Raw genomic sequence first — 25,128 nt, forward strand, 5'->3', positions numbered from 1 at the left:
ATGTAATTCATTTTGGATGTTAGCTACAGTATGAGACTTGGTCAGCTATTAAATTTAGCTGTTAAAACTTACTGTGTTTAATTGACAAGTGCCTGTAATGGGTCCAAATTTTTAGGGAACCATATCAATCATTAAATTTATCCACAAAACTCATCCAAAGTAGTAACTGTACGTGAAATATGATCCCAAAATTTCACCAAAGTTAAATTGCATTGTCAGTAGGGTTCAATGTAGTTAATTAAGCTCCATTAAATTGTCCTCTTCCTTTGCTACAAATTCTTTGCTTCTTTCTTTTCCTCCTCTTCCTCTTCTCTTTCTCATTTCATCACTAACTCTAAATAGCAGGCTTCGTTAAGCAGCCTTGCAGATCAATCTCATAGCTTTGTCGTCAATACCAGTGAAAGCTTGTTTGTAGAGGTGGATGACATCCCACAATTGAGTAATGTCACATCCAAGGACAGTAGTCTTGCCATTCGTGATAGCGAAGGAGAAACAGGCTCTAGTCGAGGAACAAACTCCAAGAAATCTTCCATGGTCTCAGCAGTCTTGAGGGCTGTGTTTGAAAAAGTTGAGAAGATATTTGAAGCAGATAATGATCAAAGGTTAAAAGAAAGAGAAGAGGAGAAAGTTTGCCAAGATATCACATCAGCTCCTGAAACAGCAGCAGTGCAGAGTGAAGAAGATGTTCATGTTGTTCCTGATGAATGTTTAAAAGTAGAGAGCAAGGATGAAGAGCAAATAAATGCAGAAATAGGAAGAGGAGAGGTAGGGAATGAGGAGGATCCACTTCCAGATAATGTTGATGGAGTGAAGACAGTTGGTGATGCTCAAAATGGTGAAGAAGTGCAATCTCCAGCCATTGATGAACACCAAAAGAAAGCTGTTGGTGATATTCCTCAACAGGATGTGGGAAAAGATATTGATGCAGTCACTTCAGGGTCTTTGAACGAGGTGACAGTTGCAGCCAAAGCTGCAATATGCCTTGCGGAAGAAGAAACAGAGTCTCCGGTGATGCTGGAAGATGAATTGGCAGACGAAAACAGTGGGAAGAAATCAGCTATAGTGGAGCCTGAAGTCATACCAGAACCTGATGCAAAAGGTGAACAAACAACTGATGCTGCTGAACAGGACTTCATTCAAAGGGGCGATAACGATACGATTATTTGCCAAAAGTCTGACGAGGAGGTCTCATCATGTGAGATACCCAAAGGTCTGTCCTCTCTTACGGCCAGAGAGTCAGTTCTTGAACATACAACTGAGACTGTCCCACAGCCTGATAGAGCAGATCCTCCACGCTCACAAACATTTGAAAACCCCGATTCTGGAGAAGCATGTGAAGGCAAAGAGAATATCATCATCCATACACCACTAGAAGATGACAAACAAGGTAATGACCAAATTGTGGAAGAGAAAATGGTCAATGTTACGGATGCATCAGCTGGTGATGAAAAAAAAGAGTCATCCGAGAACTTGAAGGATAAAGTGGAAGAAGAAACAGATGTGACACATGAGAATGTACCTGTCATTGATCCAGCAGACCAAGTAAAAGTGGAAGTGGGTGACGTAATGACAATTGATAGGGAGGTTGCAATTGGCCAAGGAGAAGATGGGAAGCTGGATGAGCAGGAGACTGTCAAAGACAATACAGTGTTATTTGAAGGCGCCTTGCAGGATGTGGATGAACCTATTGAACTAGCTGAAGATGGAGCAGTTGAGAAGGATAATCATGATGTCAATAAAGGAGGTAGCAACTCCAGCAAAGATGTTAGTATTATTGAACAGAGTGGGAAAACTCCTGTAGATGCAGAAAATGTTGATGGATCATGTAGTAATGAACAATTGACACAAGAACCTGAAGTAGTAACTGAAGATGGCAGTGAAAGAGATGTGGCAACACAGCCACCTGAGGCAGCTGAGGATGAAACAGAAATATTGGCATCAGCTTCTTACATGGTCGAAGATGATGGAAACCCCAAGTTAAAACAGTCTTCAGTGGAAGATATGGATGAGACAGGTGCTGGAAATGAAGAAGGAATAAATCATGAAACTGAAACAGTGGATGCAGGAGCAACAGCCTCTGGAGTGATTGAAGAAGATGAATATGCTGGACGGGAGAAATCGCTTCTGGGAGATGCAGAAGCAGTGGGATCAATCTCCAAGGTGATTGAGGATGATCATGCTGGACTGGAGAAAGCATCTGAAGATATTGATGAGAGAAGAGATGGAACAGAAGAAGAAGAGGTCAAACATGATTCTGAAACAACTGTTGAAGTAACTGTAGCAGCAACCTCTGAAGTGAATGAAGATGAACACGCTGGACTGGAGAAATCATCTGAAGATACGACCGAGGGAAAAGATGGAACAGAAGAAGAAGATGTAAACCATGAATCTGAAACAAGTGTTGAAGTAACTGTAGGAGCAACCTCTGGCATGATAGAAAAAGATGACCATACTGGACAGGAGCAGCCACTAGGGGAAGGTAAGGATAAGGATGAAGATGAGAGAGAAAGGGTGAAATCTGTAACAAAAGCAAGTGCTGAAGTATCTGCTGTACCAACCTCTGGAGGTATTGAATTGGGACCGTCAGAAGGAATGGATGAGGGAAGACATGAAATTGAAGAGGGGATCAAACCTGAAGAGGAAGCAACTCTTGAAGTGGCTGTGGGATCAACCTCTGAGGTGATAGTTGAAAAGGATCAGGTTGAGCTAGAGCAGTCATTAGTGGCAGGTGCTGAGGAGGGAGGAGACGGAGTTGAAGAAGAAGTGAAGTCTGGGCCCATAGCAAGTGTTGAAGCGACTTCGATGTCAACGTCTGATATTAGGGGGAAAGATGAACATACAGAACTGGGGCAGTCATTAATGGAAGGTATTAATGAGGGAAGAGCCCGTGCTGAAGAAGAGGCAAAACCTGAAGCTGAAGCAAATGTTAAAGAGGCTGTGGAGTCGGCCGCTGAAGTGATGAAAGAAAAGGAACATGCTGAATTGGAGCAGTCATTGGCAGCAGTGACTGATGACGGAGGAGATGGAGTTGAGGTAGAAATGAAAGAAGAAAGCGAAGACCTAGGAAAAGAAATTAAAGAGCCTTCTGGTGAGGTTTCCGACCTTGGTTTAGGTCAGTGTCGTTCAGATCAGATACATGAAGCTAGCGAGAGTGTCGCTGGTCTTTCTGGTAGCAGTCATCAAACAGTGAGTGAAGGACCTGAGAAGGATGAAGCTGGTGAAGCTAGTCAAGATGATACCAAATATCGGGATTCTTCTGGTAAAGAGGCAAAACAGATCATCAACAGCAACCAAGGAGTGGACCAAGTTGTGAAAGACAGCACTCCTGCCAATGGTCCTCCTGTTCCTTCCCTATTGGTTGAGGAGCCAAGCAGCGATGAAGACAGCTACCATCAGAACACAGAAGGCATTAGTAGCGAGGTATGCTGCTGTTGTTATGACTAACAAATTGGAAGCTTTTAACAAAATCTGTTTGGATTAAGACGCCAAATTCTTCAAAAGCCATGCTTTTGTGCATTTGATTATTTAGGCTGAACACTTACCAACATTTCAGTGTTATGAGTAACTTTTGTTCCTGCCTTTATCATTGCTCAGTTTTTGCTTCGACTAACAAACCTTTGCTTTCTTTCTTGCTTGCTATAACATTGTTGGTTAAAAGGAGAGCCACAGCTTTGCCAGATGAGAAGCTTGCTATTATTCTCATCTTACAAACAGTTACAGCTCACAGCTGGTCTCCTGGGCAGGGTCAGCATGTACTGTATTGACACGAACTTGTCACCAGTGTCAAACAGACTCATTCCATTTTAGTTATCTCTAAAAGTTCTGCAATTGTCACTGCCTTGTTTATACAACGATGTCAATTACGGAACAAGGGCTTCAATCGACTTCTAGTTGATAGTATTGCTGGTATTTGCCTCCTTTTATTCTTTTCCTTGAATTCTAGTCTTTATTTTTCTGCCTTCTGTTGTTATTTAACTGAAGTACATGTTTGTTTTGCATTTCAAGGTTCTGTTTTCACAATGTCCTTTTTGTGATTGCTATCATTTCAATTTTTTCTTTGCGATCGTTAAAAGGAGATTTTCCTCTCATTCTGCAGAGTGAAAGACTGAAATATAAAAAGTTTTTCATGATTTCTTTTGGTTTAAGTTAATTGTTAATTGCTAAACGTGTTAAAGTGTTATCTGTGAGATTTTATGCTGCAAACGATAAATAAACAATAATTACAAATTAATAATAAGGAGGTTAAAAAATAGTCTAGAATGGTAAAAAAGGGTTTAAGCTGTACATAATTGTCACAGAAAGTGGAGATCAGTTGCCACTGGATGTGAAATGAAGGTAATAATTTTTGAAGACTAGACAATCTATTGATGACCTGTGCTATTTTTCTCTGTTACACAGTTTTGTCTTTAATATTTTCATTGTCGATGATTTAATATTTGATACATCATTTTGTTCTTTCAACTATTTTTACCAGTTTCTTTCGAAGCGGCTGTCATGACTTTAATTCTGTATACATTATTTTCATACAGATTTAATTTCTGTTCATTCCCACAGTATTATAGTCCTTCATGATTTAATTCCTCATATTCAGTGGTGGGGAAGGTACTTAAAGTGCCTCAAGGGGAGGGAGGGAGAGGGGTGCGGATTACAAAGGTGGTAAGAGCTTGTGATATACGACCAAAGTCCATAGATATGTTGCCCATGGATTACACAAATTTTCAGAGTGATCACAATTTTAAATTTCATTTTTTGCATCTTTGGATTTGCAATTTAACTCCTCCTGCATTTCATTTTCAGCCCAAAGGAACACTTCCTCATGTTGGTGACCAGGAAGAGGTCATTGATATTGACCTCACTGACCCAGAGGTCAAGGAAGCTGCTCTGAAAATCCAAAAAGGTTTTAAACGAAAGAATCATGGGAAAGGAAAGATGATAAACAAAGAATCACATAATAATAATGAGAGAAAGTTAAAAGGAAATAAAGTGGGACAGGACACGACAGGTGAAATTAACAAAGATCAAAAGAATAATCATGGCAGTCGAAAAGTTAATATATTCATGAATATGGAAACGACAGCCGAGAAGCAAAGTAGAGATGGGGAATTTAATTTGGGGAAAAACCCGAAAGCTCTGAAAGAGAATAAAGTCTTCAGCAAAACTGTGAACATAGTTCCTGGGAAAGTTCTTTCTTCTCAATATAGTAAGAGTTCCAAGAATAGCGCATTGAATTCTTCCGAGGTGAAAGGTCACCAGGTCGGTTCACAAGTAGTAGGGGGTGAGAAATTGAGTTCAGGTGCAGCTCAAATGGGACGGGACCCAAAGGAATCACAAAAAGATAATTATCATATCACAAAGAAAGATCCAGGTAGCAAGGTCAAAGGTCAACATGCAGTGGTTAGAGGTCAAGTCGAAGAGGAAATTGACATTGACCTTAACGATAAAGATGTTCAAGCTGCGGCGGCTAAAATTCAAATGGGATTTAGAAAAAAGAGGGCAAAAGGGTCGGATTCGAACCTCGCTGATTCGAAACCTAGTCAAGGATCTGCAAAGGAAATCAAATTAAATCCGGAGAAGATCGTAGAGAAGGAGAGTAAGGAAGAGGTGATAGATATTGATCTCAAAGACCCCGAGGTCGAAAAAGCAGCTCTGAAAATCCAGAGCAGTTTTAAGGGGAAATTTGGAAAGAATCGCACGGTGGTTAAGACGTCAGAAAAGGTATCTGGTGATTTGAGAAAGGAAGAGAAAGATACTGGAAAACCGTTAAACCAAAGTAACACGCAACAGACTAATGAGGAAATTGACATAGATTTAAATGACCCCGAAGTTGAAAAGGCCGCCAAGAAAATTCAGAGTAGTTTCAAGGGGAAGTTTAAGAGGAGAAATGTTGAAGCTGAGAAAAGGGTAGAAAACACGGCTATTGTAGGCAAGAACACTTGCGTTGAAGAGGAAATTGACATAGATTTGAATGACCCCGAAGTTGAGAAGGCTGCTAAGAAAATTCAGAGTAGTTTCAAAGGAAAATTTAAAAAGAAGCAGGTTGGTCAAAAGAGTGAAGAACCTACCGATCAGAACATTAGTGTTAAAGAGACCAAGAATGTTACAGAAGAGGTAATTGACATAGACTTAAATGACCCCGAAGTTGAAAAGGCTGCCAAGAAAATTCAGAGTAGTTTCAAGGGAAAGTTTAAGAAGAAGGGGGGAACAAAGCAATTTAATCAAGTAAAGAATAAAGAGGTTTCTCCTGAGGAGGAGGAGGAAGTTGATATCGACTTAAATGATCCGGAAGTTCAAAGTGCAGCTTTAAAAATTCAAACAGGATTTAGGAGAAAGGGAAAAGTAAGAGATGGTAGGTTGAAAGCAGATGCCAAACAGGGAGGAGGTGGGGGCACTAAAAAGAAAGAAATGGTCACGAGGAGCCAAGCGAAGGGGTCATCAATCGAGGTAAAGACTGATGATAGTGGGGCTGCAGGTAGAAAGGGGATGGGTCCAGAGGTCAAAGGTCAGAGTTCACAAGTGGAAGACGTTGACATTGATTTGAATGATCCAGAAGTTCAGAAAGCTGCCGTTCAGATCCAAGTTGGTTTCAAGGGATTGATGAGGAACAAACGGAAGGTGATTTGTTTCTCTAATCGAATGATTTGAGTACTCCTCTCCTGATCTGTGAATGCCTGCTGCAGTACTGGCATGCCTAGGCATCTTCTGTGCATGATCTATCTAGTTCAGTTATCGCCTTTAAAGTGGCTGGTTGTGCTTTGTTAATAGTGACCATTTGACCTTATTAACTGCCATTCCCATTTCAGTATGAACTAGTGCCGCGTTCGGTACCTACACCCTAGCAATGGCGCACATAGGATTATCACTTTGCTCTTTTTAAATATATAGAATGTCAAATGTTTGGTTTGAAATGTTAGCAGACGTTCCTCTGCAATCTAAAGCACCCGTTATGACTCCTGACTGAAACCGATTCAGTCTGGTTTTCTGCTAGTAAATTGTGTTTCTCTAGTGGAGACTGTTAATTGCAAAACTGACACAACCAGCCGCTTTAAATGAAGAGTCCTACGAGTCTCGTTGTATCCTGATGGTGTACTCATGACCTGTTTCCGTTGCCATGGTTACTTGTACCTTTCCGAGCAGTCTCTTGATGTCTATGTTGCATGAACAAGTGTAGTTCTCCCATTAGCCAGGTTTTGGATTTTCAAACCTATGTTGGCCATGAAGTAAAATTCTGCTGTAAGCTACTCCTTTCTGGGCTTTTTGAGGATCTAATCTTGTTTTACCTTATACTTCATATATTTCCTTTAATATCCTTGACAAGATGCATACTGGTTGAGGGTTGGCTGAGTCAAGTACATAGTCAATGGATATGTGTTTGTTTGTTTCTTTATTTCACTTTCTGGTTGGAATTTTTAATAAATGAAAGTCTTATTTATTTGTTACTTAATTGAGCATGAATTGTAAACTATATAATGTGTATTGTGTCATATACTATTTTGTTGTACCTTTATTCCTGCTATTCTCTATGGAAGCACTTTGTAGCTACCAGCTTGCATACATGTGTACAACTCCCTGCATCACCTCCTCTTGCACTACACAAACTTACACAAAAAAGGATAAATAAATAAATAATTAAATAAATTGTGATCAACCTACAGTAGGTACCCCCCAAACCTTCTTTAATGGGAACGTTTACTCCCTAAAGCCACTAGCAATATTTTTTGCATTTATATTTTTGTTAAGTTTTTGTCTATCATGAGTTTCCATAAGGTTAAACTGATTTGTGGTTTCTTTTAAATGCTGTACCTTAACCTTTTCTGAGGGACATAAAACAATATTTCTGAATATTTTGGGAACACTTTGAGAACCCAGTTGCAAATTTGATTTCATTTATGGTGTTACATATACTCATTATGTTTCTTTGACCAACACTTTTGTTTAAGTGGAAAGTTAAAGCCATCCTCGCCAACCAGCAGACTGGTTTTGTCTTTCTAGAGACATCAAAAGTCTGTTTAAGATATTAATTTTAACTACCAACGTTTTATTATTGTGTTTCATATTTTGCCCGCCATTTTATCTCTCTTCTGATATTATTTTGATAGCGTTTGAGCTCTTTACCTTACCTAACAAGCTACTTATTGTTTCAACGGTTATTTTTAACCTTTACTCACTGAACTTTTAATTTACTTAACTCATGCACTCTTTAAAGTTACTTGCCTCTGAACTGTTACAATGCATTCCCTTGTATCCCAAATATTATTCTTTAATTATATGTTCTTTTCCTGTTTTTTTTCTCTTTTTTTTTGCTTCTTTCAAGCATTCTTATGAATACATTTTTACATATTTGATGATATTTTGCACTATTTTGAATATTTATTTGCTGTAAACGATATCCCCTTCCCTTTGGTGAGTGGGGCCATAATTGATTTTTAAAATCAGAGAGGGAATTCTCACAAACTCTTTCTGTATTTGTTAAAGAGCAAGGAGAGGGGAGGGAGTTTAGTTTTACATTCAATGAAACCTAATGTGACTCTTACACTACCATTCACTAGTGGCACATTATACAAGTTATTCATTGGATCCTTCATCCCGAGTGGCTCCTTGTGTCACTCAAATAACATTGCCTTGTTTAAAAAGACGACAGTCATGAGAGAGAAACCTTGATAGTTGATCAAATGTCTGGTGAATTAGGAACTTGATTAGTGTTTAGATTCAGACACATGAAGCAGACATAGAGAAAGAGAAAGTACTGGAAAATGGGAGGCAGAAAAGAAAGCCAAGATTGTCAAAGTTTGGTATATTAATGTGATGATGTGAATAATATGCCTGAGGACAGGTTTCTTCAAAAGGCTACTTGTCCACCTCTCAAGTCTCAACTGTAGGAATTTATTCGTGTGTTAGTTATCCACCTCTCGAGTCTCGACTGTAATAATTTATTCGTGTGTTACCAGTCCACCTCTCAAGTCTCAACTGTAGTAATTTATTCGTGTGTTAGTTATCCACCTCTCGAGTCTCGACTGTAATAATTTATTCGTGTGTTACCAGTCCGCCTCTTGAGTCTCAACTGTAATAATTTATTCGTGTGTTACCAGTCCGCCTCTCGATTCTCGACTGTGATAATTTATTCGTGTTTTTTTCTGCTCCCTCTGGATCTTCCTCCAACAGAAGGAAAATGTTGAATCCAAGTCGACAGAGGATGAACCGAGAGAGACCACCACGGAAGGAGAACCAGAAAAAACAGCCGGAGATGAATCAGCAGAGGTGACCGGTGATGATCAACAACAGAAGGGTGAATCCGAGGAGCAGGGAGGAGGCGACTCAGAGGAACAAAAGGATGAAGGGGCAGAGGAGGAGGCGAAAGGAGAGGTTGAGCCGTCGGAGGAGACGAAGGCAGAAGAAGAGGAAGAGGTGGACATTGATCTCACCGACCCGGAGGTAGAACAGGCTGCTCTGAAAATACAAGCAGGATTTAAAGGCTTCAAAGCAAGAAAGGAGGTACAAGTTTTATCTAGAAATAATTAAGACTCTTGGTTTATCACTAATAAACACTGGTTGATACCCGGAAAAATTGTTTTTTAAAAAATATTTTTGATAATTCGGAAAATTGTTATTTAGGCTGCCATGAAAACATAAGCAGGATTGGTAGATCCCCACGGACAGAAGGGGGGAATTGTTTTGTCCAAGCTAATGCTTTTAGCCTCTTAAATTATGTATAGCTTATACCGTTGATGATGCTAAGGAGCTTCTTCAGATTGGACAATTAAAGCTCATTTTGATTTAGTTGGAAACTAAATCAAAAAATTTACTTATTTTTGTTCAATTTAACGCATCTTAATGAACCTCAAATTTACAAAATTCAACTAAGTTCGCAAGGTTATATTGGTGTTTTACTGAGAAAAACAGCTTTAAGAAATGTGACGTTAAATTTGAAAATTGTGTCATCTCCAAAGTTGTGTACTCTCCAAATTGGTCCTTCTGTTTCATTTACAAATCATTATTTGAAATTGGTTAAGATTTGTTTCTCATCATTTTGTTTCACACCTTTAGTTGAAAGGAAAAGCAGATGCTCCTCCTACTGAGAAAGAAGATAGTCCCGAGGAGACTCCTGCTGCCGAACCTGAGGCTCCACCCACAGAGGAGGAGGCAGCACCGTCCAGTGAACAAGACCCTCCCACAGAGGGTGATGCTCCACCTCCTGCCGAGGAAAAGGAACCAGCTGCAGAAGAGGCCACTCCTGCAGGTGAAGCTCCACCCACTGAAGGAGATACCCCTCCTGCCAATGCAGATGCTCCACCCACTGAAGCAGATGCTCCACCCACTGAAGCAGATGCTCCACCCACTGAGACAGATGCTCCACCCACAGAGGCAGATGCTCAACCCACTGAAACAGATGCTCCGACCACTGAGGCAGATGCTCCACCCGCTGAAGCAGATGCTCAACCCACTGAAACAGATGCTCTGCCCACTGAAACAGATGTTCCGCCCACTCAAACAGATGTTCCGCCCATCGAAGGTGAGGTCCCTCCTACTGATGCAGACACGAAGACAGTGGAAGACCCTCCAGTGGAAAGCGGTGAGGAGAAATCAGCAGATGCATAAATTCATCCGTACACAGAAACAAAACTTAGGCCCTCTGTTTTTCTTTACGTTCTTTAAATCAAGTTTATGATCATGGTGAGTAGATGATGAAGTGACTAGTCTGTCAAGCAATGGTTATCGCGAGATTTCATGATGCCGAAGTAGAGAATGAATTGATCCATCAGCTGGGTTCTGATTTATAATACCTTCCTTTAAACTAGCAAAATAACTCCCTTTTAGAATATGCAAAGAACTAAAAGATTCACAGAATACGAAACGATTGATCCATGCTCCAAAGAAAACCTACACCCATTGTGTTTAGCCATGAGTTGGCTCATTTAAAGGTCGTAGTATGTGGGAGTGACATGTACACGATGAATCGAGTAACGATGTTCATTGGATCCTCACACGTGATGATGGAGTTATTTGGATTCCCAATGTAAAAGTTCCCCTCTGACAAGAATGTAAACCCCCTGAGTTTTCCTGTGCTTGTCCCTTCATTAGTATTCCCGAACATGTCCCATCTGGTAATCTGATAATGTTCCTGTACATTAACTCATAACATGTACAAGGTGATCTTCTTCTCTTTGTTTACGTTACATTATCAAATATGTTTAATTTTCATGAAGGATGCCTGGTAGAGTCGCTGGCAGTCAAGTCAAATCTCAAGCAGGCAGTAAATATCTGTTAAATCTTCTCTTTCATGTCTTTCAAAAACATTTGAATAAACTAGAACCTACTACAAGTTCTTGAAGTCAAAGGGGGGGGGGTGTCAATACTAACACTGACATATCTACTTCCAAGTTACTCTTCCAAGTCTTTATAATTGTTGCAAAATTTTAACGTTCCTGAAAATTCTTTTCATGAGTACCTTTTCAGAGGTTTGGACCGTCTAAATAATTTCCAGACGTTGAGGAGCGGTCTTTAGTAAGACAACAGAATTGTCTGTGCAGCGATAGGAAACCATGGTACCGTGGTTGCAAGATGTTTGTTGACGTTTGAACACGACTGACCATTATTTGACTCCCTAGCATATTTTGAAGTTGAGCAGCGGTCTTAACTTAGACAACAGTATTGTCTGTGCAGCGATAGGAAACCTTGCTTCTGTGGTTGTAAGATGGTTGTTGACGTTTGAACATGACTGGCCATTATTTGACTCTCTAGCATATTTTGGGGCTACACTGATGGCCTCTCAAGCAGAGTATCATGTATAGAGAGAGAGAAGTTTAGTTCCCCCTCTTTATGTAAATGATCTTGTCACATGGTCTGGTATATCAAGCTCTTTAGGTGAAAATACCTCATTTTGATTATGGCACCAATCTCACTCTTGCAAGTAATAACAGTATTCGCTGCTAAGACACAGTGTCAAAATAGGAAAAGTTGCAGTGGCTGCAACACAGCAAGGCTGCATGAATATCAACACAATAGAGATAATCTCTACAAACCAAAGCTGTGCCCATTGTGTGAAATTGTGAGGCACAATAGAATATGTCCTATAGGCAATGTAGCTGCTACATGATGCTCCATACTACTCGGTGTGCATGTTTTGACACAGTGCCTACATCTTATATATCGTAACTGTTCTGTTATAAATTCCAAACATGCCCTCAATTGGTGAACTCCCTTAATGGAATTAACCACAGATTTGTGTCATAGGCTTGGTATCATTATCATCCTGGGTACGGGGAAGTATAGATGAATAGTGGGAATGGGGTGGGGATGGGGGTGGGGATGGGGTGCAACTATTACAGGGTTTGATACATTGGGTCATACCACACATCTCCATCTTTAAAAACGTAATACTTTTGCTCTTGTATTTGTTCAGAACCATATCAAGCTACAACTAATAGAGATGTAAACATTTGACGGTCTATGCCGATCTATGCTCCTCCTCCTTCATATAAATCCTTGCAAATTTTTTTCTTGGAGTCATGTTATGTTCTGTATTTTCTTTGTTTCTTCCATCACTTTATTTCTCATGCTTGCCCCCTATATATCCCTTGGAAAAGACTGGGCAGTACTTAATTTAATGAAGATAAATATCTTCGTACTTGAAGAGCTAAAGGGTACTCTTAAAAACCGTATTACTTTTGTTGACTCCTGTTAGTTTTCTGCCTAAGATCACCTTGACTTTGTAAACCAAGTGTAAATGTGTTGATAAAAACTGAAGAAAGTTTATGAAACTGTTAATATGTGTACATTTCTCCTTTATTTATTGATTCCTTTTCTTTTAAAATAAAAAAGGGGATTGTTTGGTAGGAGGGGTTTGGAGAGGAGGATAAAAAATAACTGTACCCTTCTTTCTCCTCTCATGAAGAAATGAACTGGACCGTCAAACTCATAAATTCTCTGACGCTGTATCATCTAAGCAAGGTTTCCTTGATTGGAAAGGAAAAAACTGATAAAATTTGTGCCCCTCCTGCAGTCTGTAAAGAATCCACAGTTCAATGATGAGGGATGGGAATATGGGAGGGGGTGGGGTGGATTGGTTTATGTGCAACAATCTATTATAGTCCTACTATGCGATATTGGCCGAAGAGAGACAGGGAACCCTATACCCCTTGCCCTCGCCACAGAATGAAGATACATCCCTTTAAGTACAGCCTTAAGGGGATGACAAATTCAAGATGAAAAGAACCCCCCCTCCCCCCCCAAAAAAAACAACCCAAAACAATCTAAGTCACAGAATAATTAATACACCCATGCAGTGGTCCAGCTTCCATCTTGAGAGTTTGATCCTTTGCTGAGATACACAAATCGGAATTTGCTTGTAATTCGGATGATGAGTAAGTAGTTATAATAATAAGTAATATTTATATAGCGCATAACCAGCAAAGCTGCTCAAAGCGCTTTACAAATGTAAAACCTAAAAACAAACAGTAACAAAACCCAAAATATTAAATATATATAGAACCAGTAAGGCAAAAAATGTAAAATCCAAAAGCAACAATATAAAAAAAAAAAAAACACCCTTACTAAACGATACAATAAAAAGAAAAGAAAAGAAAAGAAAAACCAACACGCATTTAGTCCAAAACAAATTCAGAAGTAAATAGTAAAATAGATAAAATCATAGTCAATGTTTAAATATAAATAAGTATGAGAAACTATAGTACAGTAAGACAATTATTGTAAAAGCCTAAAACAGATAGTAATAAACACCCAATTCTAAACGATGAAAAATAGAACCCTAAACGTAGTTAAAAAAAAACAACTAAAAAAAAAAAATACATATATATATGTATGTAGTGAAATGCTTTGTGACGTAATACAGGCAAAAGTAAATCAAAACGTGTGTTTCATTGCTTTTCACTGAATGGTACAGTTCGGACGCCCTCTACCCTTTGAAATCAATATCCGAAATATGACGAAGTTACTCGCTGTAGCATAGTAGAATTTCTTTCTTTTTATCCTATTTATAAATTTTCTGTTAAATTAAACTGGAATAATGATGAATGAATAACATCCCGTCATACAATCAATTGTATTATTGTATTCCAAGTTCCAATCTTTGTATAAATCAATTAGAATTAATATAGAAACGACCACCGTTGTAAGTAGTGTAGTTCAGTATACATATATGGACATCACATAACATACTATTTTGCAATGCACGATGTTAACACAAGTTAAAAGTTGAGAGCTGCTATGTATGCAATTATTTTTCAAAAGATCTAAATTGAGGCCTGTATCCCAGTGGCGGAGCGTCCATACAGTCAGGGGGCGGATGCCCCACCCCCCTGACGGACTCAAATGGACTGCTGGCGCCCTTTTCAGCTCTTTACCACTTTTGACTTATTCGCGATTATTGACTTTTTCATTGCGCTCTCATCAACATATTGACATTTGTCACATTTTGTTGGTGTAATTTGGCGATGACACCTATTTATTCTTCGTTTATCTGCAAATTAGCCAGGCCCGGAAAGGGTCAATTCCGGCGATCTAGGGAATATCTTTACTCAAAAATTTTCTGTACGCTACGCGCCAACCTGTGGTAGCGCTCCGCTTAGAGAGTGTAGAAAGCGCCCCTACAGACCATTCTCGCCCATCCTGACCAATACCCCTAGCTCCGCCACTGCTGTATCCGTGGCTGATGTACGGGGGAAGGGTGAGCCCCCACCCCCCCCCCTCATGACACCATATGTACAATAGCTTCACCAGTGACCGGGCAAGAATTGAACCACTCCTTAAATTGTTGCTTCCCGCGCTTGGAAGGAAATCCCGTAACAAGACTTAGCTACGTGTCACAGGTCAATCAACAAGTTCAGCTTAAGCACCATGTTTCAGTGACGTCAATAAACTCATTCATGGTTTGACATTTTAAGACCCGTGGACACTGTCATATTCTTCTGATTCAGCGTATGTCTTCTAATTGCCAAACGATGGTTGTTATTGATGCTGACGTCACGAGCAATCTGATTGGCTAATTGGGGAGAAAAATCGCTCCCGGGTCGTGTTGAGGTGGATATGGGGCTATAAGGTCAGGGGCGTCGGAGCCGGTACGGCAGGTCCGGACCAATATTCACGGCGAAAAAAAAAAAGAAAAAAAAAGTAGGACTAAGAAAAAAAATGGCAAAAAATAAAGAACCAAAATGAAACATACCTCAAAATGTGTTTCAGAAGATTAGTCGGGTGGCAGGGTCTTGTTTTCAAGCTCGGGAAGTGCAATTTCCTGCAATCTGGGAGACATTTTTTCAAAATATTCTCCATTACGCTACGCGCCAACCATGGTGGCGGGTTGCGTAGTTTGACCTACCAAACGTTCCCCCGATAATTATGATAGATGGCCACACTCTGATCTACCGTACCAATCCCAAATAGCTTCCGACGCCCCTGAAGGTGGAGTACTACTATGGTGACATGGTAAGCATAAACCATAAACCGATAGAGATGGCTCAATAACTCGTCACATTTCATTTTTTTCATCCAAAACTACTTCGGTAGTTCACTTGTTCCGCACGTGTGAACAGGCCGTAAACCAAGTAGCCTATGATGATGTCACGTGACTTACCATTTGAGACAATGATGTCACTGGGCACCATTTTTTTGAATTCCTCACTTCCTATTGTGAAGGCAGAATACATTAATTGTTTATCCCATATTTCCTGAATACACCATCCACAATAAAAATGTTCATCTTTAGAAGAGAGGCGTTGGGGTGGGGGGGGGGTGTTGATGTCGGTGAGAAAATATCACAGCATGGTATCATTATTATTATTAGAATTTAAAACCAAATTCTAATCCATAAACATTAATGGAAAAACAAAGATATATCAGCTGCTGTCCACTGCATAGACCTATAACGACGTCAGTAGCGAGACTAGCAGCTGCAGCTTACTCGCCAAGTGCATTCTAAAATTGCCCAGTTTGTGATGTTTCAAATTTATCGAAGCGTTCTTGGAACGGTTTTTATTAATATTTCGATATATGGTTCACTTTCTTGAACTCTCAAAATGAAGCTATAGCATTTTAGAGTTCAACGTTAATAAATTTACCCGTAGCTATTCATTTTTGACAATTCTGCTCAAGATACGAGAGTCGAGCGAATTCAAGATGAAAAACCTCTTTGTTTCCTTTGTGACACGAAAGCTTACATGACATTCATCTTTAGAAGTATACCTTGCCAGTTTATCAATATTTCGAGTTTTAATATATCTCCCTTCTTTGATCAGTAGGCTCGAAATGCTACTATATTCATACATCTTTACCGAATACAAATATAAGACATCATATAGAAGCAAAATCTTCTCTTCTTGATCATTGTTAAAAAAAAAAAATCTATGAAGCTCATAAAGTAATATCATCAATACAATGTAATATTACCAAACAGAGGAAGAAAAAAGCACTATTGACGAACTGTCTGTTTGTGATACGTTTGAGAATGAGCAGTTATGAACTACCGTGCTCTTATGCTCTCAACAGAAAATAACCCTAACGCCTCTTTGGACAAAATATCGATTCAAATCATAAATCACCAGGCTCATTCGACAAATGATTCTCAATGCCAAGATCACTCTGTATCGCAGTAACCAATGACTGGATGATAAACAGTTACACAGACGGACAGATCCATGTCTTGCTGTACGGTCGTGGATTTGCAAATCAGTTTTTTTTTTTAAGATTGTTATCTTTTGGTATAACTTAGCTAAGAAGAACTTGTGTTGATTTTAAAACCGATTACCAGACTTGAGCTGAGGTCATCGAAGTCAATTCTCTTTAATTGAAATAAGATATAAACTAATTCTTTGGTAAATTGATCGAAAATAACAAAGGCGAAGTCAATCTTTACAAGTTATTTTACTGAATTTAGTTTAGAGAAATTTACGCAAATTTACGCATTTTAAGATCTGTATACAAGATGGACGATAAACGGAAGCTACTTTATATTGGATTCGTGGTCTACATCCTGAGTACAGTGTTTACCAGTGCACTAGGTAAGTTGTAGGCTGTAGTATCAATGGGATTAGACTATATATAAATGAAAAGGCTACTAATTTTAATGCATTATATTACTTCTGTTTTATTTTGTTATATAAATATGAATATATATATATAATACACGTCCAAGTAGTGAAATGACAAGGACCGTGGCACAGAACTAACCCTAATGTCACTCTCGAGTTATCGTCGGAGTTCATGTAGGCCTATCTATATATATATATTAGATAGATAGATAGATGGATGGATGGATGTATGGATCCGACGGGCTTGCCCCTCAATATATCACTGACCTTCTTACTCCTTTGCGTCGGTCAACTACAGTTACGCTTCGCTCTACCTATCATGCGCTTTTGCAATTAACTCCTGGTCCACGTACCCGCACTCGGCATGGCGATCGTGCCTTTTCTGTCGCTGCGCCTTCTCTTTGGAACAAACTCCCATTTCACATTCGTGACTCTCAGTCCCTTTGTATTTTCAACAGACAACTTAAAACATTTCTGTTTGATTCCTAGTTTCTTTTTTCCCCTTGGTTTCCTTTGTCTCTTTCCGACTGTGTAAAGCGCTTTGAAAACGCTGTATTAAGCGCCATATAAATGTAATTTATTATTATTATTATTATTGATATTATGGATGATTGGATGGATGGATATACGCCTATAATAATGCATAAAACCTATATATTATATATCAAATATTTTTGTGTCTATATATGCTTTTTTTCAGAACCTGGCTGCTATGTGGGCAATTTGATTGAGAATGGTAAAATAAAATGGGTTTACTACCACAGAAATAAGAGCATCACGTGCACCAAACTGGGTGGAGTCGTTGGGATGGAATCCTTCGCAAGGATTCAGTCTACCGAATCGTCGAATTTTGTAGATTATTGTGATGAAAACACACCAGAATCAAATGATGCCGCAAGCGCCGTCACTGATCCCAAAGTCGGCATTACCACATCTCAAGAAACCTCAACCTCAGAGATGGTATCGTCTACCGAAGCTGGTAAGTTTCGAATTAATTTATATCTCGTATGAAATGTATGAAAAACATATGAAGACAGATATTGAAGGGAGAATAATAATAAGAACAATAAAAAAATAGGTCAGGTTAAACTCACCTTGTTAACGATTTGCACTGTATATGGTAAGACAAGACTGTTAAACGACGCTTGTAACCATGGAGACGAAAAGAGAGGAAACAGAATTAAATTCCCTCAGAGTATTCTTTTAGTTAGCTTATAAATTAGCATCATTTACGACTGGAATTTAAGGAAGGGGGTGTGGTGGGGGGGGGGAGGAGTGGGAGGAATCAGGGAGAAAAAGTAATGTGAGAGCGCAGAATGGAAAGATGAGAAGGATGAAGTGATGGAATGATGGAGTGGGATAGGAATGAACGGAAATGGGGAAAGGCCGAAGAAACAGAAAGCCCGTCAGTGAAATGGGGAGGGAAGGGAAAGGGGGGGGGGGAAGGGGAGGGGAGGAAAGATGAGGGAACGGGAGGAAAGTATGCTAAACTTCTTTCAATTTAATATACTTGTCGTTTACTTTAACTTACGCTATGTATACCCTTACATTTATAGCAGTTGGTGAAAGTGCCGCGGTGCAGCAAGAAGTATCTTGCCCGTCTGGATGGGTGGGGTACGGTGGAAACTGTTATAAGCTATGGTCATCGGACTTAATCAATTGGGATGATGCACACACTAAGTGTAGAGATGACTCCGATAGCCGACTAGCTACTGTCGATACAGAGGAGGAGTTGACATTTTTACAGAACATGGATCTCACTAGTTCGTATTACTGGATTGCATATCGAGCAACAGTGTCTGCTAGTGGAGGACCTGTAGGTACGTACGGTGTTGTTGATTTATGTAGACGTTAGTTTGGAGCAAAACAATCAAGGGGCGGGGGTGGGGGAGGGGGTAATGGAGGGTCAAGTCATGGGCGAGGTTGGACTTCTCGTATGGAAGGATTTTCAGTATGTTTCAATACGTTTGTTTTATGGGTCATTTATACCATGGACCTGTTATACCCTAGCAACCGCCTGGCTAAGCACACTTCGGGTAGCTCTTTACATGTGTTTTTGTATTTATATTAAAATAAATACAAGAGCATCATCTCAGAGAATTGCCAATAAAGTCCCCCTTTACCCCGACGGGACTTAGAATATACATTCGAGAGAAATTTAATTCCTCTCTGTGACATGTGTTTTCTTTTGCGCTTGAAGAATATAACAACAACAGAACAAGAGATATTCTTAAATCTAACAATTTCTTTGGGGACTTGACCACCTAGACCTCCACTAAGAGACCTTTTTAATAAATCCCATCAAAATTTGAATTACTCTCTCAAAATGTATTCTTGTGTATTAAACTCGCTACGAGAGAGCAAGGAATATCATATTAAAACGCATGAGTTCCCGGATGCTTTAGCCCCGGACTCTCAATAGGGCCGAAGCTGAGATCTATAAAGAGAAATTGAAGCGTAACAGACTCCTCTTTTCGACAGTAAACAGACACTTTTTTTTTGTAATGTACTGCAGCTTCTTGGCTCCCTCTGCACTCCCTGCAACCAGAGCAGCATACGGTAATTGTAGTTATAAAGAAAGTTGCCTTTTTTGGTTGGTTTATTTGTAGAATGTTGCTCTGCTTGGTCTCTGCAGTCGCACAAGAGCAAGTCACTCACATCGATCAACATTCCTCTTTTTCTTCCCTTTTTTTTTGATCAACATCCCTCTTACAAAATGATGAATCTACAATCCTGGTTATGTGACTTTGAAGTTTTGTCTCAATCTTGAATTTCATTCCAAAATTTTAAATTTTCATCAATTGAAATTGGTTTTCCCCTATAGCCCCCTAAATTTACCCGTGATTGTGCGAGATGTCCAGCCCAGCTTAGTTTTACTGGCCCTCCTAAATTTACCCTTGATTGTGCGAGATGTCCAGCCCAGCTTAGTTTTACTGGCCCTCCTAAATTTGCCCTTGATTGTGCGAGATGTCCAGCCCAGCTTAGTTTTACTGGCCCTCCTAAATTTGCCCTTGATTGTGCGAGATGTCCAGCCCAGCTTAGTTTTACTGGCCCTCCTAAATTTGCCCTTGATTGTGCGAGATGTCCAGCCCAGCTTAGTTTTACTGGCCCTCCTAAATTTGCCCTTGATTGTGCGAGATGTCCAGCCCAGCTTAGTTTTACTGGCCCTCCTAAATTTGCCCTTGATTGTGCGAGATGTCCAGCCCAGCTTAGTTTTACTGGCCCTCCTAAATTTACCCGTGATATGCGAGATGTCCAGCCCAGCTTAGTTTTACTGGCCCTCCTAAATTTACCCTTGATTATGCGAGATGTCCAGCCCAGCTTAGTTTTACTGGCCCTCCTAAATTTGCCCTTGATTGTGCGAGATGTCCAGCCCAGCTTAGTTTTACTGGCTCTCCTAAATTTGCCCTTGATTGTGCGAGATGTCCAGCCCAGCTTAGTTTTACTGGCCCTCCTAAATTTGCCCTTGATTGTGCGAGATGTCCAGCCCAGCTTAGTTTTACTGGCCCTCCTAAATTTGTCCTTGATTGTGCGAGATGTCCAGCCCAGCTTAGTTTTACTGGCCCTCCTAAATTTACCCGTGATGTGGGAAATGTCCAGCCCAGCTTAGTTTTACTGGCCCTCCTAAATTTACCCGTGATATGCGAGATGTCCAGCCCAGCTTAGTTTTACTGGCCCTCCTAAATTTACCCTTGATTGTGCGAGATGTCAAGCCAAGCTTAGTTTTACTGGCCCAGTGCATAGCCTGTTAACCTATATTTGGTTTTCCTTGTTTGACGAAAAATGACTTTGATTTGTTCCATATTACAGCTTTATAATGATTTATTTCAGCAGAGCTAACATTCTCCAATGGAAATGCGTCAAGCAGTTTCCTGAATGCACTCGTTACTACCACCACCAACGACCACACCACTAATCAAGAGGGGTGCTTGACAGTGAGCAGAAATGATGCGAATGATGCTCTCACATCAATCAGACCATGTTATGACAACAACCCTTTCGTGTGTAAGAAGACGACGGATTGGTTTACGTTGAACTGATACAGTAGATTGGTCATATTATGTCACACCTGATGTTTTAAAGACAGTCATTCTAATATATTGTGTTTTTTCTACAGTGGAATAAAGTTGCCACTTTAGCGTCCTGAACAATACGATAGAACCAAAAGTACTCGTACGGTACTTGTTAATTACAACGTTCATGATATCTATATATTTTATTATTATTGTTATTATTATTATTATTAGACAAAACCAGAGAAATAACATATGACTCCTAATTGACAAATAAGGAGTAATGTTTTAAAAATATATTGGCATTTTCGGTTCCTCTGGAACCTTCGTCAGCAAAACTTGACATTCGACTGCCAAGTATTGCTGAAGAAGAGAAACTGAGCTCTCGAAACATATCTGGGACTATAAAGAAAAAGAAAATCTGATCACTTCATTTCTTGGGAAATCCTAAAGCGCTCTAATACACATAAGCACAGAGCCGACAAAAGATACAGATCAATCAAGGAGCGTAGAGAATTTGTGTCCAACTGTCGTCATGGCAACCGTTCAAAGAAAGCCCCCTGACAGCGCCGAAAGGAAAAAGTCGTCATTGTAAGATTCAGTTGCCAGATGATCGCCGCAGTGAAAGGAACACAATGTGTGTGTGAGAGCGAGAGGGGGAGTAGAGCGAGAGGCAGCTGCATGGCTACGTGAGGAGGGGGAGGCGAACGAGAGGGGGGTGGAGCGAGAGGGGCGCGAGCGAGAGGTGGGGAGAGGTGGAGAGAGAGGTGGAGGTGGGTGGAGAGAGGTGGGTGGAGAGAGGTGGGTGGAGAGAGAGAGGTGGAGAGAGGTATGGCTTTAGGGTGTCCGCGTACAGAGCGGAAGGCCCGGGTTCGAATCCCGGTGGAGGCTGGAAGTTTTTTCACTGTTCTTGATTTTCCAACTCATTACGATTTTCATTTATATATATATATATATTTATATAGATATATATTATTTCATTAAAGTGGCCATGACACGAAAATTTCAACTTCCTGTCTTTTTGGGATCCATCTAAGCATGCTCTCTAGAACATATATCAACCATTCTGCCAGCTAAAAATTTGATTTTTCCCTTCGAAAATTGAGATTTAATTTACCCTCTTCGGGCTTGAAAAGTTCGTTCGGCTGAAAATTTTCCTAATCTCATGACGTCATGTGACGTCATGTTATGAACACGATTCAGCTCTCGCTGATTCCTCCGAACACATATCATACTTACAGTACGACAAGTGTACATAAATACACAAAACAATCGATAACAAGTTACCGCGAAATCAGATCGAAATTTCCCGTGGATTTAGAACCAAATTCGGTAACTGAAGGTCAAAGTGATAGTGCTGGTGTTGTGCACTAACTTGGTCATAATCGCTGTGTTTTTTCCGTCCTTCGGCCATCGATGAAGGCTAATTGCATGGGTTATGACATTTGTGCAGCCCCCAACAACACAACGGACCGGCATTTCTCTCGGATATTTTACAACATGTTGTAAAACAAACTTGAAATTTCTAGCGATAAAGCGTAATACAGTGGTTGTTCTCTTAGTGCAAATGTGCGTGTATGTGTGAGGTATGATCGTCGCGCATCCGGTACGTGCCTGGGCCTGGCACTTGTGTTCCTAACATGACGTCATCATTGTCTTGTTTTGAAATCGCATTTTCAGATATCTATTTTCGGATGCGAATATTAAAACGTTAATTTCTAATTAGTCCTTGAGATTTTCAAGGCGATGAGGATAGTTTTGCACAAAGAATTTCTCATAGATTTAGCCTTGGATGTATTGATCTTGTATCTTGATTAGTTGGATTTTTCGTGTCATGGCCTCTAGTTTAAGCCCATCTTCACTTGCGTTTCACTAGCTACCAGCCACTCCCCACGGGCGAGAAAATGATCTAAGGGAGCAGTGTTCTTGTAGCCCCGCCCCAATCTTCACTTGAGTTTCACTATCTACCAGCCACTCCCCACGAGCAAGATAATGATCTAAGAGAGCAGTGTTCTTGTAGCCCCTCCCCAATCTTCACTTGAGTTTCACTATCTACCAGCCACTCCCCACGAGCAAGATAATGATCTAAGAGAGCAGTGTTCTTGTAGCCCCGCCCCCAATTGTGGTCAGACGTATGAACTGCTTGAGACATACCCCTCTGGTTTAACGGTTTGAAAGAAGGCGTCGCTAGCCACCATGACGCGGTAAGTTGAATCTCACAACATATATATTTCGTAATAAAACAGCTTAAATTTATATTTTTGTCGTACTTTCTGATAAATCGCCATTGAATTTGGCACCTTTTTTTCATGGCTCCAAAAAGTGCCTTTAAATTAACCGTGAGCTTGACTTCGTTACAGGAGAAAATGCACATTGTGGGTAGACTTTTGTAGATTAGTTTATGCTTTTTTCATAGATACCAAATTTGCGATTAGAAATGCACTAGTCTTGTCAATAACCAACTTATCAACTTACGGCAAAACACAGCGTTATGTAATACAGATGTTAGGACTTTGTATTGGCTCTGCGTGTAAATGTAATGATGTTCATTGCTTTAGTCGTGGAAAAACGCCCATGTCAAACTATAGTGTACACACCTCATGCTTCATATTCATTATAATACTATAGCCCTGAAATATAGAAGCAGAAAATGCTCATCTTCTTTCAACTCATTATGTAGCCTAGGAAAAAATTACCTCACATTAACCACGGCAAAACACCAGCTTTTTCCATGGTAAACTGTTGTACAATGCCACAATTTGACTGGGATTTTTGGTCCTATTGATGCGGTTTACCACAGTTTTCGCATTTTACCATACCACAATTTTGCCATGGTTCCTCTCACTTTCTATGTCATCTTCATCATGGTTTTATCTGAAATTTACCCTATGTGTACTATGGCATTACCATAGTTTTACCCTAATTAACAACAATTTTACCCTATATAGCTGTTCCAAGGTTTTACCCTAAAGGGTTTACCCTAATTGTACCACAGTTTTACCCTAAATTTACCAGAGTTTTATCCCAATTGCACAACTGTTTCCCAACTTGTTTTAACTCTAATCAGTACACCACAAATTACCTTAAATTTCACCCATTGGTGGATTGTATCATTGGGCTAGTTGAAACATGCAACAAAGCAACTCATACTGTATGTCATGATGTCTTATGTATATTATGGCATACTATTTTATTTGCACCAGATTTGGTCAATATGCTGCAGTCAAAACATGCATGACAACAAAATGAAGGTTAAACAGTCTTACAGTTTATGGTATGTACAGTTTTTGTCAAGTAAAATAAGTATGTGCCATAAGTTTATTCTATTGGGCTACTGTGGCAAATTCACCACGTGTTACTCCAATTTAACCACATTTTACCGCTGTAAGACTAAGGTACATTTTTTAGCTTGGAGCATATATAAACTTTTCTTATATCTTATACAGGGTGATATATTATTGTATTCATGTACTTTTTAATTGTTGCACCAAACCTCCTTGCCATTTCTGGACTTGCCTTTCATTTAAACACTCCTTCCTAATTACCTTAAGTCTTTTCATAATGTTTAAACGCTATGTTTTGTTGTCTTGTTACTATTCACTAACAGTTTTACTTCTCAAAGTTTTATGAATTATGGACGAGAAATAAAGAGACAAAACAATTTCTTTTGGTCATTCTTAAAAAAGAAAGTTCTGTGACCAAACGTCCCTCAACGCTCACCTCATCGTGGTGTCAGAGTGGCAACTACTGTCTTGTCTGGCTATGTTTAAGCCATAATGCCCGCTAAGGTATCATATTTAATTGCCTGTTGTATAACCTGCATGTTTCCACAAAACTAGTAATGCTTGAAAATAACTTAGTGAAAAGGCCCATGTCTCGATACAATCAAGGCTCCATCAGCCGATTACTAGCAACCCCGAGTGCAATTTCAGGAAGGTGAATTTGAAGGGGCAGTGACAGGGCTTGGACTTTTTGCATTGGCAGGGCTTGTACTTGGAAGAGCACCCAGCATGGGTCCATCTTCATGAGAGTCTCTAAATAAAATTATTGCTGGTGATAAATGCAAACCAGTGAGTGTC

The 25,128-nt window shown here is 39.8% G+C and overlaps 2 protein-coding genes across 6 annotated transcripts in view; both read left to right on the forward strand.

Moving 5' to 3' along the window:
• Window positions 1-12,762, forward strand: part of LOC139977036 (uncharacterized) — a 31,180-nt gene extending 18,418 nt beyond the window's left edge. For 2 of the 3 annotated variants that reach the window (XM_071985991.1, XM_071985993.1), the window contains exons 9-11: window positions 343-3,420; window positions 9,160-9,489; window positions 10,042-12,762. In XM_071985991.1, coding sequence (XP_071842092.1) covers window positions 343-3,420; window positions 9,160-9,489; window positions 10,042-10,593 — 3,960 coding nt within the window. In that variant the 3' untranslated portion in view covers window positions 10,594-12,762. The remainder of the gene's footprint in view (window positions 1-342; window positions 3,421-9,159; window positions 9,490-10,041) is intronic. The other variant, XM_071985992.1, reaches the window with a different exon arrangement.
• A 3,693-nt stretch (window positions 12,763-16,455) lies between these two features.
• Window positions 16,456-21,758, forward strand: LOC139977632 (uncharacterized). Of its 3 annotated transcripts, none has more exons than XM_071987089.1 (4): window positions 16,456-17,006; window positions 17,737-18,015; window positions 18,593-18,856; window positions 20,868-21,758. In XM_071987089.1, the coding sequence occupies exons 1-4, from the start codon at window positions 16,931-16,933 to the stop codon at window positions 21,074-21,076; spliced, it is 828 nt and encodes a 275-aa protein (XP_071843190.1). In that variant the 5' UTR covers window positions 16,456-16,930; the 3' UTR covers window positions 21,077-21,758. The 3 variants fall into 3 exon arrangements, with proteins under 3 accessions (XP_071843190.1, XP_071843192.1, XP_071843191.1); XM_071987091.1 differs by having other exon boundaries at window positions 18,596-18,856; XM_071987090.1 differs by having other exon boundaries at window positions 16,457-17,006; window positions 20,871-21,758.
• Window positions 21,759-25,128: the final 3,370 nt, after the last annotated feature.

The sequence above is a fragment of the Apostichopus japonicus genome, chromosome 12 (assembly GCF_037975245.1).
Source record: "Apostichopus japonicus isolate 1M-3 chromosome 12, ASM3797524v1, whole genome shotgun sequence".
NCBI lineage: Eukaryota > Metazoa > Echinodermata > Holothuroidea > Aspidochirotida > Stichopodidae > Apostichopus > Apostichopus japonicus.

Coding starts and splice junctions, on each gene's coding strand:
- LOC139977632 (XM_071987089.1), top strand. CDS start 16,931: ATGGACGATAAACGGAAGCTACTTTATATTGGATTCGTGGTCTACATC. Junction 17,007..17,736: donor AGTGTTTACCAGTGCACTAG/GTAAGTTGTAGG, acceptor GCTTTTTTTCAG/AACCTGGCTGCTATGTGGGC. Junction 18,857..20,867: donor TGCTAGTGGAGGACCTGTAG/GTACGTACGGTG, acceptor GATTTATTTCAG/CAGAGCTAACATTCTCCAAT.